The sequence below is a fragment of the Ursus maritimus genome, unplaced genomic scaffold (assembly GCF_017311325.1).
Source record: "Ursus maritimus isolate PB19 unplaced genomic scaffold, ASM1731132v1 scaffold_3, whole genome shotgun sequence".
Taxonomy (NCBI): domain Eukaryota; kingdom Metazoa; phylum Chordata; class Mammalia; order Carnivora; family Ursidae; genus Ursus; species Ursus maritimus.
Genome location: NW_024425563.1, coordinates 58,932,306 through 58,951,177, shown reverse-complemented (window position 1 = coordinate 58,951,177; position 18,872 = coordinate 58,932,306). Strand labels below are relative to the sequence as shown.

The following is an 18,872-nucleotide window of genomic DNA, read 5'->3' as shown; positions in this document are numbered from 1 at the left end:
CAGAGGTGTTAAAAAGAGACTTTTTAAAATAAGTGTATTGTTTCAGATTCAGTTAATATGTCGTCTGATAGAAAAATTCAAAATTGTGAGGAACTTTGGACAGCTGTAAGAGTGGGTAAATTTGATGAGATAAAATTAACGATACATCGTAAATATTTTTTTCCATTGTGAGTCTAATTCTATGCCCAGATCAGATAAAAATTATACCTAATTTTATTTAATCAAATGTAAAATCAATGCTTTGTTCATTATATAAAATAGCATGGAGTAAAATGACTTCCATAAGCCCACTTTCGGAGAGTTACTGCAAATTCATATGTAATTCATAAGATAAAATTATGTGTTTGCAGAAAACAACAGCAGTAAATCCACAAATTAAAATATGTATGTACACATAAATGGCCTAACAGTGTCTCTTCAGATATTTGAAGGCTGTGGTACTCTGTATTTTCCCGTGAGTAAGCTTGGTGTTTTTTGAAATGCATTTTATAAGTTTTATCTACAAAACACAGTGTGATATAGGGCTCAGGACATGCCTTTTAGGTCACTTTACTATTAGCTGGCAGTCCAGTGGTGGTGATGGAAGTGTTGATTGTGGGTAATCACAAGACATCTCTCAGAGCAGAACGGACGCTGGAAAGTAAGCAAGAGAAAGATGGACGCAAACCCAGAAAACAGGACAATTTGAGGCCTAGACCGCGCATGCACGCACACAGCTGCTGAACATGTTGATAGTAATAAAATACTGCTGGCTCGAGATATCCAATATTAGCCTTACGAATTAGCAGAAAACCCGTTTGGTTTTCCATGTTTTCCTTTTTTAGTAGATTCTGTGAAAGCTAAACACTATTGCTGGGATATTAGAACTCTTACCAGAAATCATCTTACTAAAAATAACTTCTGGTAAACACAGAAGAGAATATTCACCCTTTGGTCATTCACCCCCTTTTTCCTTGTTTCGTTTATTCCTCATTCTCCTAAGAAAAAATACGATGTTTTTATCTCAATGAATAACAGTGCCCTACACCTACTAAATTTCTTATTCTTTTCTGGAATAAGAAGTCATTCTGTATGTTTTGGATTTAATGAGCTCAACTTTTATTTCTAGTGACCATCTTTGTTAGGGCCACATGTCTACTGTCTCTTTTCATTATTGTTTCTGTAATTTCACTGCCCCCCCCCAAGTCACCTGGAAAGCGTTAGAAGACAAGATAGATCTTTTAAGTGTTCTTATCACACACACACACACACACACACACACGTGTGCACACACACAAAGGGCATGTGATGGATATAATGATGGCACTGATTGTGGTGTTGGTTTCATGGGTACATACTTCTCCTCAAACTTATCAAGTTGTATACATCAAACATGTACAGCTCTTTGTATGTCAATCATGCCTCAATAAAGTGGTTTAAAAAATACCCATTCACAGTTGCACTTCCTCAGCCCCAGACTGTGGTTTGGTATGGCTAAGACCAGACTCAGGTGCTCTAAATATGTGTGGAAAGAGCATCCAGAGTAATTGTGATACATGGGGCAGAGACTGAGCTATGAAAGTCTGCCCCATTGCCTTTAAAAGCTCTGTGTTTTCCAGATTACTGGGCAATCACAATCTTAACTATAGAATCCTCCTAATTTATTTTATAACCCTGGTGCTTTTTGCCCTTTGTTAATTCTTGAGATCATTTTGGTTTTATAGAAGTAATTAATCATTAAAACAAATCCTAGTACTTTAGAATGGAACTTCTAAATCTTAAACTATACCGTCCTTCCCAGTCTAAACGACAACCTAAAGACTGAAATACTTTGGAGAATGGGCTATTTTATTCTCTCATGAATTTTGCCTGGTACATGGAACAAATTAGAAGTCCACAAACTTTACAACTTCAATTCTAAATGCTGACCTGAGATTCTTAGGTGTATATCTATGCCCCAAATAGTTTAATACAAACTTTGCTTTTAACACATTATCTTGTAATTTTAAAGCTTTTTGTGTTATTAGTTCTTTATATTTCGTAACAAAGAGGATAACTGAAATTTTTAATTTGGAAAATTTCAACTTTGTTAATCTTTCTTTCACACCATATATATGTATGTATGCATATTAAGTATATATGTTATATATATTATATATCTTGCCATATTATATATGATTATACATTATTATATATGTTTATATGATTTCCAATTTATTTGTTTCCTTAGATTTAAACATTTTGGCAGCAATATAATTCTTGTTCCTCTTAAATTATTAGATAAAATGCTTATCTGCTTATCTCTATAGTGGAGATATTTTAGAATCTCTCTAATTGATAGGATTTTGACAAAATCTTAAATCACATAATGTATATACATTGCTTATACCAAAAACCAGGTATAGTTAATAATAGATAAAGCATTTGCTATTATTATTATCTGATATTTGATTTATTCCAAATATTCACCCCCTTTGGAAAAAGTTTCCTTTATGAAAGAGAAAAGTGAAATAAAGGGTCACACAGCAAATTGTTTTGAAGAAGCTGCTAATAAAACAAGTATCTACTTGAGGTACTCTCGTACTTTTACCCTCTGTTATATATTTTCAAATCATAGTTGGTATAATTTTAGGCCAAGTAGGGAGCAACAGCAAACAGAATCAAATTTCCAAATTGATGTTTTTATTATATCTAATTATAAAGTAACCTTGAGGGTAAAAAGGCATATTTTGCTAATATGATAGACTGGATTCATTAAAAAGTGAGTGGAGAGGCAGGTTTTGCATTACCATCTATACAGGAACACACATACATCCCCCCCTAGGTTTTAGAATTGAGATAAATAGGTAACATTATAACAGTATTTTCAAGATATGCAACAATAAAGTGGGGAAGGCAGAGTGCTGGTTCTAATTTATAAATGCTATTGCAGCGGGCGCCAGAATAAGCTAGCAAATGCAGAGCTGGGAAGCCAGACTTGCAGGGCTTATAGAAGCACCACCCTAGGAAGAATAGCTTATTCTAGTTGTCCAGATTTCTTGGAGGACCATTCTAAATAGTTTTTCTATAAAATGTAAAAAGCTCTGTGGAACAAAATCACTCTATTTATCATTATAACTTTTTTTTTTTTAAAGAGAGAGAGCACGTGTGTGTGTGTGTGTGTGTGTGTGTGTGTGTGTGTTGTGTGTGCGCATGCACGCAGGATTTTCAACCGCTCCAGTTTGTAAATCCACTGGCCCTTTCCTCCCCAGAAACTGGGAAACTGCGTACTCCTACTGTGCTGTATTCATAAACAAATTAGTGTCCTTTGAATAGATTGAGAGAGAGAGAAAAAGAGAGAGAGAGAGCACGTGTGTGTGTGTGTGTGTGTGTGTGTGTGTGTGTGTTGTGTGTGCGCAAGCACGCAGGAAGGGGATAAGGGCAGAAGGAGAAAGAGGGAGAGAATCTTAAGCAGGCTCCATGTCCAGCATGAAGCCTGACCTGGGGCTTGATCTCACAACCCTGAGATCATGACCTGAGCCAAAATCAAAAGTCATACACTCAACTGACTGAGCCACCCAGGTGCCCCATAACTTTTTATTTTCATAAAAATGTCCTTTTATTTTCATTCAAATGTCCCTGGTTATATTTCCTTAATCATTTTTTAAAAATTTTTTGACATACATAATACTATACTCTAGATCTAGCCTTTATTTTTTTAGAGCAGCTTAAGGTTCACTGCAGAATTGAAGGGAAGTACAGAGATTTCCCATCCACCCCCTGCCCCACCACATGCACAGCCTCCCCATTTATCAACATCCCCAACTGAGTGATGCATTTGTTACAATGGTTGAAACTACACTGACATCTCACAATCACCTGAAGTCCATGGTTTACATTGGGGTTCACTCTTGCCGTTTATTCTTTGGGTTTGAACAAATATTAATGAGATTTATCCACCATCATTGTATTTTACAGAGTATGATAACTACCCTAAAATCCTCTTTGCTCTGTTTATTCATCCCACCCTCCCCCTACAACCCTTGGCCACCGGTGATCTTTTTACTGTCTTACAGTTTTACCTTTTCCAGACGTCGTATGTTGGTATCATACCATATGCAGTTTTTTCAGATTGGTTTCTTTCACTTAGGAAAACACATTTCAGTTTCCTCCACATCTTTTCAAGGCTCGATAGCTAATAATAATATTCCATTGTCTGGATGCACCATAGTTTATTTTTCTACTCACCTACGGAAGGACCTCTTGTTTGCTTCCAAATTTTGGCAATTATTAAACTGTTATAAACATCCATGTCCAGGTTTTTGTGTTGACAAAAGTTTCCAGCTCCTTTGGGTAAATACCAAGGAATATGACTTCTGGATCGTATGATAAGAGTATGTTCAGTTTTGTAACAAACCACCAAACTGTCTTCCAAAGTGGCTCTATCATTTTGCATTCCCACTAGCAATAAATGAGAGTTCCCGTTGCTCTACATCCTTACCAGCATTTGGTGTTTTCAGGAATCTAATAGGTATAGAGTTGTATCTCATTCTTGTTTTAATTTGCATTTCTTTGAGGACATGATGTGGAACATTATTTCATGTTTATTTGCCATCGTATATCTTTTTTGGTGATGTATCTTTATGTCATCGGCCCATTTTTTTTCAATGGGGTTGTTTATTTCCTTATTAAATTTTAAGAGTCTGTGCATTTTGGATTAACAGTCTCTTATCAGACATATCTTTTGCAATTATTTTCTGTTTGTGGCTTGTTTTCTCATTCTCTTGATATTGTCTTTGACAGGGCAGAAGTTTTTTAATTTCAGTGAAGTCCAGCATATCAGTTACTTCTTCTACTGATCGTGCCTTTGGTGTTGTATCTAAAAAGGCATCAGCATACCCAAGGCCATCCAGGTATCCTCCTATGTTATCTTCTAGAAGTTTTACACTTGTATATTTCACATTTAGGTCTGTGATCCATATTGACCTCATTTTTGTTAAAGGTGAATTCATTCTTTTTAGATTTTGGGTTTTTTTTTTTTGTGTTTTTGTTTTTTGTTCCATGGATATCCAGTTGTTCTAGCACCATTAGTTAAAAATACCTCCTTTGCTCCACTGCATTGTCTGTCTTCCTTTGTCAAAGACAGCTGAGTTTATTTATGGAATGGGTCTATTTCTAGGTTCTATATTTTGCTCCATTGATCTATTCATCTGTTCTCTCACCAATACTGTACTGTCTTGATTATGGTAGCTTTATAGTAAGACTTGAAGTCAGGTAGTGTCAGCCCACCAGCTTTGTTCTTCTCCTTCAACACTGAGTTGCCCATCCTGGGTCTTCTGATTCCCCATATAAACTTCAGAATCAATTTGTTGATATTCATACACACACACACACACACAGACACACACACACACAGAGACACACACACACACACACACATACACAAATTGCTGGGATTTTGACTGAGATTGCATTGAATCAATTGATCAAGGTGTGTAGAACTGACATCTTGACAATACTGAGTTTTCCTATTCCTGGAAAATCCATTTCTCCTAGTTCAACTTTCTTTTTCAACCTGTATTCAGTGGTAGGATGAGGTAAGAAGAGGTATGAGAGGCTTCAGAGTCTCCACCCTACATTTAACCAGAAACCACACTTTTTTCTTTCATTTTTGCCTTCTGCTACAGATTGTCTTTGAGCATAGGTTTCTGAAGATAAGAAATGATCAAAATCTACTATATTAAGGATTTTTTAAAGTAATGATTTTTGAAGGTAAAGGGATATTTTTATTTTTTATAAATATATATGCACACACATAACTACCTAAATATATCACTCTCTACAGATGTACATAAAATATATTCACATATAAATCTTGATAAACAGTAATCACAGAAAGTCCATGTTGAGCCCTAATCCTTCATCTTTTGTGATTATATTTCTTTTCAGAGTTATGATCTGATTGAGTCATAAAGGGTATTTTCCATTCCATGATCATCAATTCTACTTCTAATACTTCAATTTATCTACCAAAAAAGTTCAAAAATGTTACATTTTGAAATAGTGCCATTTTTGCCTTCATTATCATTTAACAGTAAATTAGAAAGGCAGAGTAACAAAAAACTTAGCCAGGCCATTATGATCTAATGGGTCTATATCTACTTTTGTTTACCAAACTTATTACCTGAATATATGCCACTAATGATTTAGATCTCAGTAGACAAGTTATGCATTTATTTTTAAAATAAAAAGTGTTGAAGCCAATATTTCACAAATCACATCAGCTAGTCATTAGGTATTCTGGTTTCATAATTCTATTCCTTTGGTTTGCCTTTGCTACTCATCAAAAGATAACTTTTCCTTTTTCTAAAATTCTCTCAATAAAACTAAGTCATTTTCTATTATAACCCATCTCCAAAAATTTTAGTCGTACTGTATCTATATTTTTTGGTAGACCTATTTGCTCCAAATTTTTTCAAAGTGTGTCTTTTCTTGCTGTCTTTGCTCTCTTTTTTTGGCTTTTCCACTTCCTAGAAATGTAATGGGGAAATGGCAACCTCGGGAACTGAAAAAAATCTAGTTAATGAATGGGAATGGAATGGAAAAGTATTTTTTAACCTTTATTCATGAAAGTAAGTACAATTTCTGTGAACTGTGTTTTAAAGGTTATAAGATATTGAGACCTGAAAATAAGGGTTTTTTTTTTTGTATGTATCTTGCAATTTTTTTTCCTTCTCTTCAAATACTTTCCTTTATTTTACATTTTTCTATCCACACTATGCCTAGTAAATTCTCCAATGATTTCTAAACTTCTCCATTGTTCCACCTCTCATCCTTTAATACTGTATTAAAACAACTCATACTCAAAACTTAACTTTATACTAATAATTCAGAATGCTAGAATCCCAATAAGTGACAGAAATAAAACTTTAGAATTGTGAGTTAAAACTATATGGATTACTCAAGGCATAACTCCTTACACGGGCTGTCAAAAACATATTGATAACCAAACTCAAGCCATTTCATTTCAATTATAAAATATAATTCATTTTTCTTACTTCTATTTCTACAGATTCATGTAGCTTCTTGCAGGTGGCTGAGAAAGTTTCAGATGTGCCAAACTCAAAATACCAAAATTTGTTCTTCATTCTGAAAAAGGAAAGGAAGAAGCAGCTTAGGCAATTATCAATAACAGAAGGGATTTTTTTAAAATTAAGTAGCTCTGTCTTGTATTATAAGTCATAAAAAAGGTTTGAGGACATATAACATTCATAATGTAATAGACGGTCACATAATTTTCAAAGCTTAAATGTTGGTGTCAAATTGTATGATTGCCCCTGAGGGAATTACAGGAATGTGTTGATCTGACAGATTCAAGTATACCTTTGACTTTTCTATATATTGGTTGCTCAGATTTTAAAATATGATTTTAGTGCTTATAATTCTTAGCCTGTTTTTAGACAACTTGATTTAGACCAGCCACTCTGTAATCATAAAGAGAAAAAACAACTGGGGCTTTTTATGAGAAAAATGAGACTAAACTAACTATGCTAAATTTTTCTAGATAATTATGCATTCTTTAGAAATTGGCATGATTGGATAGCACATTAAAAAAGAAAAAAAATCATGTTATCCATAAAGCTAAAATTTAGTAACTTTGGGATAACTATTCACTATTTTTTAAAGATAGTGTCCTCCTTTCTTGAATAATAGTGAGAAATTATGATACAATATAGAAAAACTGAAGAAGTAGTAATAGTATTTTTTCAATAACAAGAGTTACAAAAAAATATGGTTTAAAATACTTCAGTATCAAAATTTATTTTCTCTCATGACCCAATAATCATCTCTTTCCTTGTGCCAGGTAAATAAATTTATGACCATTTAATGTAATTTTACAAGGACTAGATTTTTGTATTATCCAATACTTGATTTGAAAATTAATTCTCATGAAAAAATGCAGTTTTTAATTATACATATTTTAACAAGGTTTTATGCTCTCAATTAGAAGAAAATACAGGTAAAAGGAGATACATGTTTTCACACATACAGGCAAAACAAAATTTTTGTCAATTCAAATATACCTCTCATATTAAATTACTCTTTTTGATAGTAATATTGATATGTGCTTTTCACATTACAAGATAAAACATTTCAGCAATTAAAAATACATTTGGCAAGGACTTTACTTCTTAATTCAGCCCTATTATTAGTCATGGAAAATGATATGGAACCTAATACAGTGTTTATTATTACACTGTGTTGAACAGAGTTCTATGATATGAAACTACAAATTATAAAAGTAATCTCATCTACCTAGACATATTTAATAATGTAGCCTTATACAAGATCTTATTTCCTCGCAAAACTTTCACTTTCTTGTATCAATTGCCATAGCCGTGCCAGTAATCTGAAAATTTCTATTCCTAGGATTCTAGTACCATGAACCCTCATTCTTTTCTAGAGAATATTTTCCTTGAGTTATGACCTGAGTTCATATATCTGAGTAGTTAAAAATAAATGATAGCTTATTAGATAGATTGGGGCAAACGTTTAACATCGAGATATGTGGCCCTGAGCCTATATGCAAATTTATATTAAATTAATGCAAATATCTGCTTCAGAGAATATATGTAATTTTACAAATTTATTCACTGGCTGAAGTTACAAAAATTAAAAATATTTTCCTTTTGACTCATCATCCTGATGAAAACAAGTCATTCAATAAATTGAGAGGGAAATATTGGTCATATGCAGTAGTTTCAAGACAACCTTAGAATAATAATTGTATGTTTTATGACTGTTTGGAATTGTCTTTCTACATTCAGCAAGTTTTCTGATAACATTTTTGTGTTAGCATTTTATCAAGATTCAACTCACCCATTCATTCATTCAATAGATATTTAGCAAGGACATCAACTTTCATATGCTACTGTGGTAAGTTCTAAATATATAAATATGAATACAATTATCTTTGTCTCCAAGGAGCTCAGAATGTTGTAAGATGATGGGTATATAAGTTTGTTAAAAAGTTAATGCTCTACAAAAAATATGAGCCAAGTGTTGCGGGGGAACATTTCAGTGAGTCAACTACTTTTACCTGGGAGGGTCCAGAGGGCTTCAGCAGAGAAGGCGGTATTTGAATTGGTAAGTCAAAGGATGCAAACAAAGAAGAAAGACAAGATCTGCGCAGTGTTAGGAATGCAGAATAACTTAAGAGAATGCTGCGTATGAGCTAATAACGGTCTGTTTCCAAACGTGTATGTCAAGTCAAGAGATTTGGACTTGATATTCTAGATTAAGAGGATGCTGACAGAAGTTTATTACCAGTTGAGTGACGTGGCCAGCTCTGTTACATGAGCAATAAGTTTAGCAGAAATGAGTAAGAGGGCTAAAATGTTGAATGCTAGTAGTGTGAACAGAAATGTGGCTGTTGGAATAGTACAAATGAAATATCACTGAAGGCCTCAACCAAGTGGCGAGGGAAATGGAGAAAAGAGAGGCTCAATCCAAGGAGTGTAAATGAGGCAGCATCAATAGGAATCTAATCGTATTATTAGATTGTACTAATTTCTGCCATACCAAAGTTATTTCTTAGTGTACATGTAGGAAAACCAGAGCATTACTCCAGCAAAAGAAGGGCTTTGGGTTTATATTATGACAGGTTCTATCAGGGATCTAATGTATACTGTATTGCAGTTTGAAAATTAAATATACATATATATACACAGACACTCACATATGCACACACACACACACACACACACACTTTTTATTGCACATAAATGATTATTCCTTTTTTTCCATTCTACCCATCAAAATTCTTCTTAGCTTTATTAGGATGATGGGGAGCTTGTATCAGCTAACCAGAATATACCAACTTTAGTAAATACATCACAAAAAAAGAAATTCTGAGAATTTACATTCAGCCTTTATTCACCATATTAGTTAGCATTACCGCTCATGTGCAAAAGCTGCTTTAAATTCTCCATTATTACAACCATTTTATGTTTCACTTAGATAAATATATGGAGGTAATAAAAAACACATAGAATCAGATTCCACATGACAAATTAAGAGCTGTTAAATTTTATTTTTTCAACCAAACTGGTCTTTAGGTTGTAGAAATGCAAAAAAGCACATTTAAACATGTATGCTGTTTACTTTTATGGCTCACATTAGAAAATGATCCAAATAATTCAAACTCAAATTTGTCAGAGAAAACCCATCTATAGCTTTGGACTTTAAGAGTAAGGTAACTGGACATTTAACACACAAAACAGCCACACCAAAGTCAAATTTATTGTATTCTTAGGTTTTCTAATTGCAGGTATGATGACAAATGTCCTATAAAACGTTATTCACACTACTATGATTTTAACTCATTAATACATTAAACCCTATTTCAATGAATTTAATTTTAAGTCTACAGGTCTCAGTTTAATAATTAAAGTGCTTGGCTACCAGATGTTCAGGTAAAAATTTAGAAAAAATTAGCTCACATTTATCAAGATTTTCTTACTAGTAGTAACTTCGCCTCTTTTGCATATCCTCAGGGAAATGTAAACTACCAGACATTTTATTCAAGCAAAGAATCATTCTCATCATTATGAAATTGAGGTAACATTTAGTTCTCCAAGTTCCGAACTTTCAAATAGGTAATTTAGTTTCTAACAATACACTTCCCTTGGAATTTTTCTTCCTGGTATACATATCTTTTGATCTGGTTTTTGTCTGCTAAGTATTGTAAAAGCAGCAAACATAAAACAAACAAACGGAACATGAATTGCTAGTGCATTTCCCCAAAAAGAATAACAAAGAGCCTAATTAGAGATTAAGCTCATTTCTGATGAAGATGCAACATACAGAGAGGGGTCAAACTGCCTCATTTATCTTGCTGTAGAAAGCTCAAAAGTCATAAACACACAGAAAGTTTTAATTCAGTGAAATTACTCTTAAATTAAAGGTCTTTTTTTCTCACAGATGTCTCTTATTTTTATTATATTATTAATACATATAAAATTACTATTATATTACTACTTCATATGTGTAAAACTGAAAAGCCTTCTATTAGATACCTGAATCCCCTTTTCAAGCTCTTTCAACTAAGCTATTCTATCTACATTACATGAATAACATGTTCAGCAGATTAGAAAATAAACCCTTTTGATCATTGCTTTTCATATGAAAGTAAACACACAAGGTCTTAAGTAGCTTAGTTAAAAAGGATTTAAAACCAATATGCTCTTCTACTCATTAAGGATGTTTCAAAAATCTCATCTTTTTCATTAGCTTTCTTTCACTTCTGTCCTGTTCTGAAAGTATTCAACAGTTACTTCAAATCTGGTTTGGAAATTGTTGTCTCATGGAGAGCAAGGTTTCTAACAACTCAGCTGCTTGAATGGTGATTGTATGGAATATGCTAGGCACAGAGCAGGAACTGTAAACTCATCTAACAACGTCCGTGATAAGAGATTCAGCACTCATGGCTCACAGCAACAGGGTCAGTATTCCAAGTGGGACATTCATGTTATAGAATCCATTCACTTTTATTTGTTTTTCATTATAAAAAGGCATTACACACAACATTGGTTATAAGGTTACTCCTTTACTCCTGAACGTAGTGAGGTATTACATTTAAAGACACCACAAACCGAGTGGTAGGGCCCCACTGGGACGTGACAGCGTGGGCGCATCCCCAGGAATCCAAGGGAGTTGCAGGGGCAGGAGGGAGGAGCGCTCCTGGGGTGGGAGCAGGAAGGGGCAAGTAGGGGCGGGTAGGGGCGGTGGACAGCAGGCTGTCAGGACAGCGGGGCCTTGTCAGGGCCACCACCTGCAGTTTATCACCTCTTGAAATCAGTCAGCTGTCATCTGTACCGATGTAATAGCTGTATTACAGCTGTAATAGGCATTTGTTAAGAATGACCGCCATACCCAACCTAATGAAATGGGCAACTTATTTTTTCACTTTTGATTGATGACTATACATACAACTAATAAATGGTCATGAAAATGGTGGTTCAATGTTTGAGATTTTGGAATGAATGGCAACTTTTACTCTAGTTCGTAAAAAATCATAGCATCAAACATTTAAGTATGTAAAGAGTTATATTTGCTTACAGAAATTTGAAACTATAATTTTATGGCAATTACTATCCATAGGATCATACTAGTGGCAGAAGTGACCCTATATTCTACATCATCAAATACTGCACACTTGACTGATACCTTGAAACCCATGTTGTTTTTTAAATAGTAATTTGTACTCCTTTCATAGCAAGTGAATAATGTTGATAATATTATTTCATAAGGAAGAAACACAGCTGTAATGATTACAGTGGGGATATTTTATATTCATACCAAAGAGAGCAAACACTTTTCATCTCTCCAAACAACAGGTAAAGATATAATTTTTTTTAATGACATATAAAAATGTTGTATCCAATGCTCATTCATAAGATACGCTTGGTAAGTCCCCAGGAGACAATGAAACAAGCTATAGAAACCAGAAGAACCATATAATACTCCATCTTAGTTTGTAAAAAAAGATGGATATTCTAAAAATACAATTTTTAACCTGAATTACTCTTATATAAGTAAAGAAATTTCTCATACAAAAGGATGCATCCAAAGATCGAAAAATTTCAGTATGATTTTTCAATTATTTTTTCAATTCTCTTTATAAAAGAAAGAATATGCGGTTATATAGTAGTGGTTTCAGATATAAGAACTTTCTATAGTAATACAAATCGATTATTTCTTACCTAAATGTTTTCTCTATTTTTTATTAGAAATGATCAGGAAACTTAGAGTGGAAAAGTATAAAAGCACTAGTGATGCCACATTGCAAAGTTTACACTAAAGAAGTATATATACACAGTAAGTTCCCAAAGAGCAATGATAAATTAATAATTATATGAAATGTAAAACTAAAACTATAAAATATTTAAACAATGTCCAAGCATGTTTAGAACAGAATATCTTTCAATAATAATTAGATCTTTACTATTAAATATTTCATAATATTAAAAGTTTCCCTAAGAAAATTGTTAGATTAAATGGAATTTGTGATCACAATAATTGCTACTGTTATTGAGCATAGCACTGTCACAGGTGAACCCAATGAGTCTGAGAACTCATTCTCCCAACATCACATGGGAAGGAGCATAACCTAACTCAAGAAATCCTAGCTTTTTTCCCATACTGTCTCTCATTAAATATAATAATGAATGCAGCATCACCTGAAACTTTTTTTCTAAGCCAAAAGGGAAATGTTAGAGGTCAGATAGGTCATCATTAGATGACTCCTTTATTCATATTTCTATTTTAAAAGAACTTTTATTCCCCTCTCCTGAAATAAGCCAACTAACGATAACAATGTAATCTAGAGCTGACCGATGGGACCCGAGGAGAGTACACTGTGGGCTTCTATGAAAGATTTTCCACTCTGGTAAAGAGTCAAACACAAAGTGAAAGCTCTGCCCCTCCTTTCCTGTTTTTGCATGTTGTCAAGTAAGGGGATTATAATGGGAGATGGAACAGCCATCTTGCCAGTATGAAGGAAAAGGCAAAGGAACCCCAGACATGCTAACCCAGATCCCTGAGAGAGTTAACTGCCTTATCAGCCAACTCTGAAACAGTCCTCTCTGAGTTTCTACTCGTGAGATTTATAAATAAACTTTGATTTATTTGGTGTATTCTGTAACTTGCAGCTGACACACAGCTCATTTTAGTTTATAAGAGAATTTCACATAAATTATTATGAATCAGATGTTTGGAAAATCTAAACGAGGTGATCTATTTGTCATACAATACTATTTTCTAGATGTGAAATTCTGTGGTAAAGGCAAAGGAGTTAAGGTGGAGAACTTTTTTTTTTTTTTTTAAAGATTTTATTTATTTATTTGACAGAGAGACAGCCAGCGAGAGAGGGAACACAAGCAGGGGGAGTGGGAGAGGAAGAAGCAGGCTCATAGCGGAGGAGCCTGACGTGGGGCTCGATCCCATAACGCCGGGATCACGCCGTGAGCTGAAGGCAGACACTTAACCACTGTGCCACCCAGGCGCCCCAAGGTGGAGAACTTCTATTCACCATAATTACTTGTGCTTATCTTTTGACTAGACATGCCACTGTAACTGAATTTGCTTTTATCATCTGACTTGCTGCCCCCCTGAATTTTCTAAGAATTATTTCCATGTATATGTATTTGAAATAATCTTGGAAAAAAACTCATAAAACATCCCTTTTTAAGTGTCTCCATTTGCATCTGATGCTTTTATTATAGTCAATGAAGTCTGTAATGACTATTAAGCAGCTAGTAAGTTTAAGTCTTACCTTAGCCCATCCCATATATCCAATAACTTAGAAACAGAGTTACCAAGTGATATGTGAATTGATGAAATACACCAGGACGTCTGAAATCACTGCAGAAATATTTAAGACATAGTATTTCTCACTAATATAAACAGGAATATGAAGAGCCTAGCCAAAACTGATAGCATAAATGTTATTAAGCTTTGTATACCTAAACATAAAAGAAGCTATACTTTATTTAAATGGATTATTTTATTCATAATTAAAAACAAAAAGAGGAGGGGCGCCTGGGTGGCTCAGTCAGTTAAGCGTCTGCCTTCGGCTCAGGTCGTGATCCCAGGGTCCTGGAATGGAGTCCTGCATCAGGCTCCCTGCTCAGTGGGGAGCCTGTTTCTCCCTCCCTCTCTGTCCCTCCTCCTTGATTGTGTGTGCTCTCTCTCGCTCTCTCTCTTTAATAAATAAAATCTTAAAAAAAATAAAAGCAAAAATAAAAACAAAAAGAGGAAAAGTGCTACAAATTTGAGAATTAGCATTTCTCCATGCCTAACTCTGGACATCGGGAAAGCTAGACTGCTCTGCTCTCTGGTGGGATAGGAACTCTTTTATTCAACATTCTGAGCACCTAATCTAGACATGGTACTACAAAAGGCACTGGAATTACATTTGTACATAAAATAAATCTCTGCTTGCACAACACTTAATTTCTAGTCAGGAAAATATATTAAATTATTTCATATTAATTGCTGGAAGTGTTAAAACAAAGGTTTACAGGATGCCTTAAGCATGTACACAATAAAAGGGAATAGCAAGGCTTCTTTCAGGAAGGAAATTGGTCAGGTTTTTCAAAGACTAACACCGTTCCTCAACCCATCCCTTTTGCTTTGTTCTAATTCCATGATTACCAAGCAATCTAGGATTTAATTTGGTTTTCATAGATTTTGATGTCTACGGATATGATGTCTTGAATGATAGAACTGTATTCTAATCTCTGGAAAGGAATTACCACCTCCTCCACTGTATTTTAAGTGATATATATAGATTTTATTACTTGGTAAACTTGGGCAAATGAGTAAGAGCCTGATCACTTCGGAGTGCCATGATACAATTATGTATTTGCATTTACCAAAATGAGGATGAGACTATAATCACATGCTAAAAATACTGCCCACTGGGAGAACTGCTAGGAAGTCCAAAGAGCCTTCAGAGGCAGCAGGGAAAACTAGCTGGATAATATGAATCGAGTATATTGAGCTAGAGAATGAAAGAATTGCTTGCTCATCCCCTCTCTTTCTACCAACTGACTTTCCTTCTTTCTCTTTCACTTTTTCTGTGTCTCTGTCTCTGTCAACCTCTCTCTCTTTCTCTGTCCTATTTGCTTTTACTGAATGTTCTCAACCAATCAATTATTTAAGCACCAGTTATAAGAATATAGTGTTAATATAGTTCAACAGATACTTGAAATGTACCTACTTAGCTTCAGGGAAATTAAGTAAATGCAATAGTTTCAGCCGACTTACAGTAAAGACAGTTCCTGTTTTCTGTCCTGACTCATGAACAACTCTACAACTGGAATATAAATTGATTGATAACTTTGTACATTTAAGAAGTACAAGGAGTTCACATTATTAAATAGTTCTGTTTAATGACATTTGCTTTGCATATTTAAATATGAATGACATCTCAAATCACTAGACAAAACAGTTTCATAATACAACATAAGGAGTTCAACATGAGGAAAAAGATATACAAATATTTTTGCAAACAGATTTACTTTCCATCTAATTAATACTTCTCTATTACTATCCTCAGTAGTATAGAGTAATTTTAAATTAGTAATTATGTTCATTAGAACATATTATACCTTGCTGCATTTTAATGTTTCTCTTAACCAAGTTTTAAGCTCTATGCTTTGTAAAACTTGCAAAAATAACGAAAAAAAATCACACCTCTCTAGCTCCTTCACACATTATTTCCCTTACCTTTATTCTGTGAAGACTACCATGGTTTCACAACTTTAAAAAAATACTTCTAATAAAACTTGTTTCTATTCTTTCAAAATTAGTTAAGTGTTTTACCTTTTGTTTTCTTCACACATCAGCAGTCCTTTTCCAATTCTGTGACAAGAAGCATAACTTTGCATTTTGAAAATGCTGTTCACCTTAAAACTTCTCTCACACTACAACTAAGAAAATGGGACAATTCTCCTTTTTCCAGTGTTACAGAGTAGTGTTAGAAACACATTAATTATTGTGTATAAAAATGATATGGATAGGAATCAGATATTTGAGTTATATTGAAAATATTGGTATTTTTAATCAAATTGAGGAATTACATCGTCTAACACCTGAGTCAGTAAATCCATTCTTATCTAGATTGCATTTTTTGTCACTGATTTATATCTTAAGGGACCCAGGTGACTCCCTGAAATATCATGATCTGTTTTTATTTATAGTAAATATGCTATAATTTATATAAAATATTCAGGCTGACTTGTACGTAAACTAATTGACAGAAGTAGACGTTATAATTTGGGAATTAATCATTGTGCTGGTATATTCGAGTACATGTTGGATACTTCTAAGACAGATGTGAAACATTTCCTCTCTTTTTCTCTCTAGTGTTATCCACTGTTTTATTTTAAAAATCTGCCTAGCCCATATACTGTTTCCTTCCATTTGAAATCATGCTCATATAAACAGATAATAAGTGAAGATGAAATCCAGTTGGAAATATTTTATAAAACTATCTTCAACTTATATTACCATAAACAAATGAACATCACTTTTTTTTGCTATATTAAAATACTTAGGAACACATTGCATTGTTTTCCAGAATTTAAATAAAAAGTCATCTGCATTTTTCAATTGAGGCAGAACAAAATGATATCCTTGTCCACAAAAGTGGTACTACAATCTGAACCTAGATATAGTGTTGAAATCATTACACTCTGAATACTATTGGATATTTATAGTCACTCATTAGGGTTAATGATTCATTTAGAGATGTTTCCTATTCTGAACAGATTATACAGATTAGAGAGAATATCTCATTGTCATTTTGTATCCATCAATATGAAAAGAAAATTTCTTGGAGGCACTTTTTAGTGAATGGTTAAATATTCATAAAATAATCATAAGATTATTCATAATTATATAATATGTTTTAGTGTCGCTAAATCTTGCCAGAGTTCATTATTATGGATTCATGAAATCACATATGTGAGTAGGAACTCTACTTCCCATTCAGCTATTTCCCTAAAAATTTAGAACCTAATCATTTGAGACAGATGAAAACAAAAAGCAACTTCCTTAGGAACATGAAAGAAAAGACCAAAAAGGAATATCTATTAGTTGTATTCATTCAACAAATACTTATTGAAAATCTCTTATGTGCCAAGCACTGTTTTAGTTGCTGGAGATTCATCAATGATTAAAATAAAGTTCCTATTCTCATATTGCTCATAGCCATTATTTGACCAAATATGAGATTAGACTGTCTATTATCCCTTAGAATTAATAAACCACTCTCTCTCCTCATTCTTAGAGCAGAGTATATACAAAATAAAAGCTCAAAACAAACATAACAAAATATAAACATTTTAATCAGCCAATTTCTGGACTGCAAAATTAAATTACAATTGTATTAATAAAGTATTATTGAACACAATGGTAGATTATTTGATGGCCACAAATTCTTCCCAGTCCTGCATGTTTGCCCCTATGCAGTGGGACTATGCCACCTTTCCCTTCCAGAAGTAAATCTCTCTCCAACCCCTTGAACCTGGGCCTTAGGGAATTACTGTGACCAACAGGATGGAACAGAAGGGATGGGGTGCAAGTTCCAGAGCCTAGACCTCAAGGGGCTTGTAAATTACACTTTCCCCCTCTTGGAGCACTGTGCCAAGGACTCTATGTTGTGAAGAAGCCCAGGATGGAAAATGATGTGAAGAGGAAGATCCAATATACGAGTTGAACCCTGCTTATCCACTGGTTTCCTGCAGCTGAAGAGCTGCCCAGGCAACCCACAGAAATACAAGAAATAATAAATTGTTGTTGTTTTTAAGTCACAAAGTTTCATGTGTTGCTAAGTAGTAATGGAGAAAAGACACAAAAGATATTAATTATCCTATAATGTACTAAGCACAATATATAGAAAAGTCAGTAAAACTTTCCATAGCTCTGCCTATAATCTTTGCCCTATACTGTAGTGGGAAAGATAGGAGTTTCTCAAATACACAGATATTGTGAAATTGCTATGATAATATGAGACAGAAGGAAAAGTAAAGATACTTCATGAGAGGTTATAATTACTGGGAGGGAAGCAGATTTCTGGCACAGGTGATTATAAGCACAAAGGCCCTGTGGTAGAAAGCAGATACCTAAAACTAAATGAAAGAAGCCCAAAAAGCCTAGAAGAGACAGAAAGTTAGCTCATTGTAAGATTGTACTAGCATGTTAGGGGCAGGTATTTATCTGTATACCCTATGTGTCTTATGATGAATACTGTTAGTTGCAGTGCATATACAAAAGTTATATTTCTTTGGTTATGTGGTGTTCTTTTGATGCAATTATTGGCTGTATGAACATTGAGGAAATGGCAG

General features: G+C 33.9%; 1 protein-coding gene across 7 annotated transcripts in view; it reads right to left on the bottom strand.

Moving 5' to 3' along the window:
• DGKB (diacylglycerol kinase beta) overlaps nt 1-18,872 on the bottom strand; it is a 604,621-nt gene that overhangs the window by 173,119 nt on the left and 412,630 nt on the right. For all 7 annotated transcript variants that reach the window (XM_040644224.1, XM_040644226.1, XM_040644228.1 and 4 more), the window contains one exon: nt 7,017-7,107. In XM_040644224.1, coding sequence (XP_040500158.1) covers nt 7,017-7,107 — 91 coding nt within the window. The remainder of the gene's footprint in view (nt 1-7,016; nt 7,108-18,872) is intronic.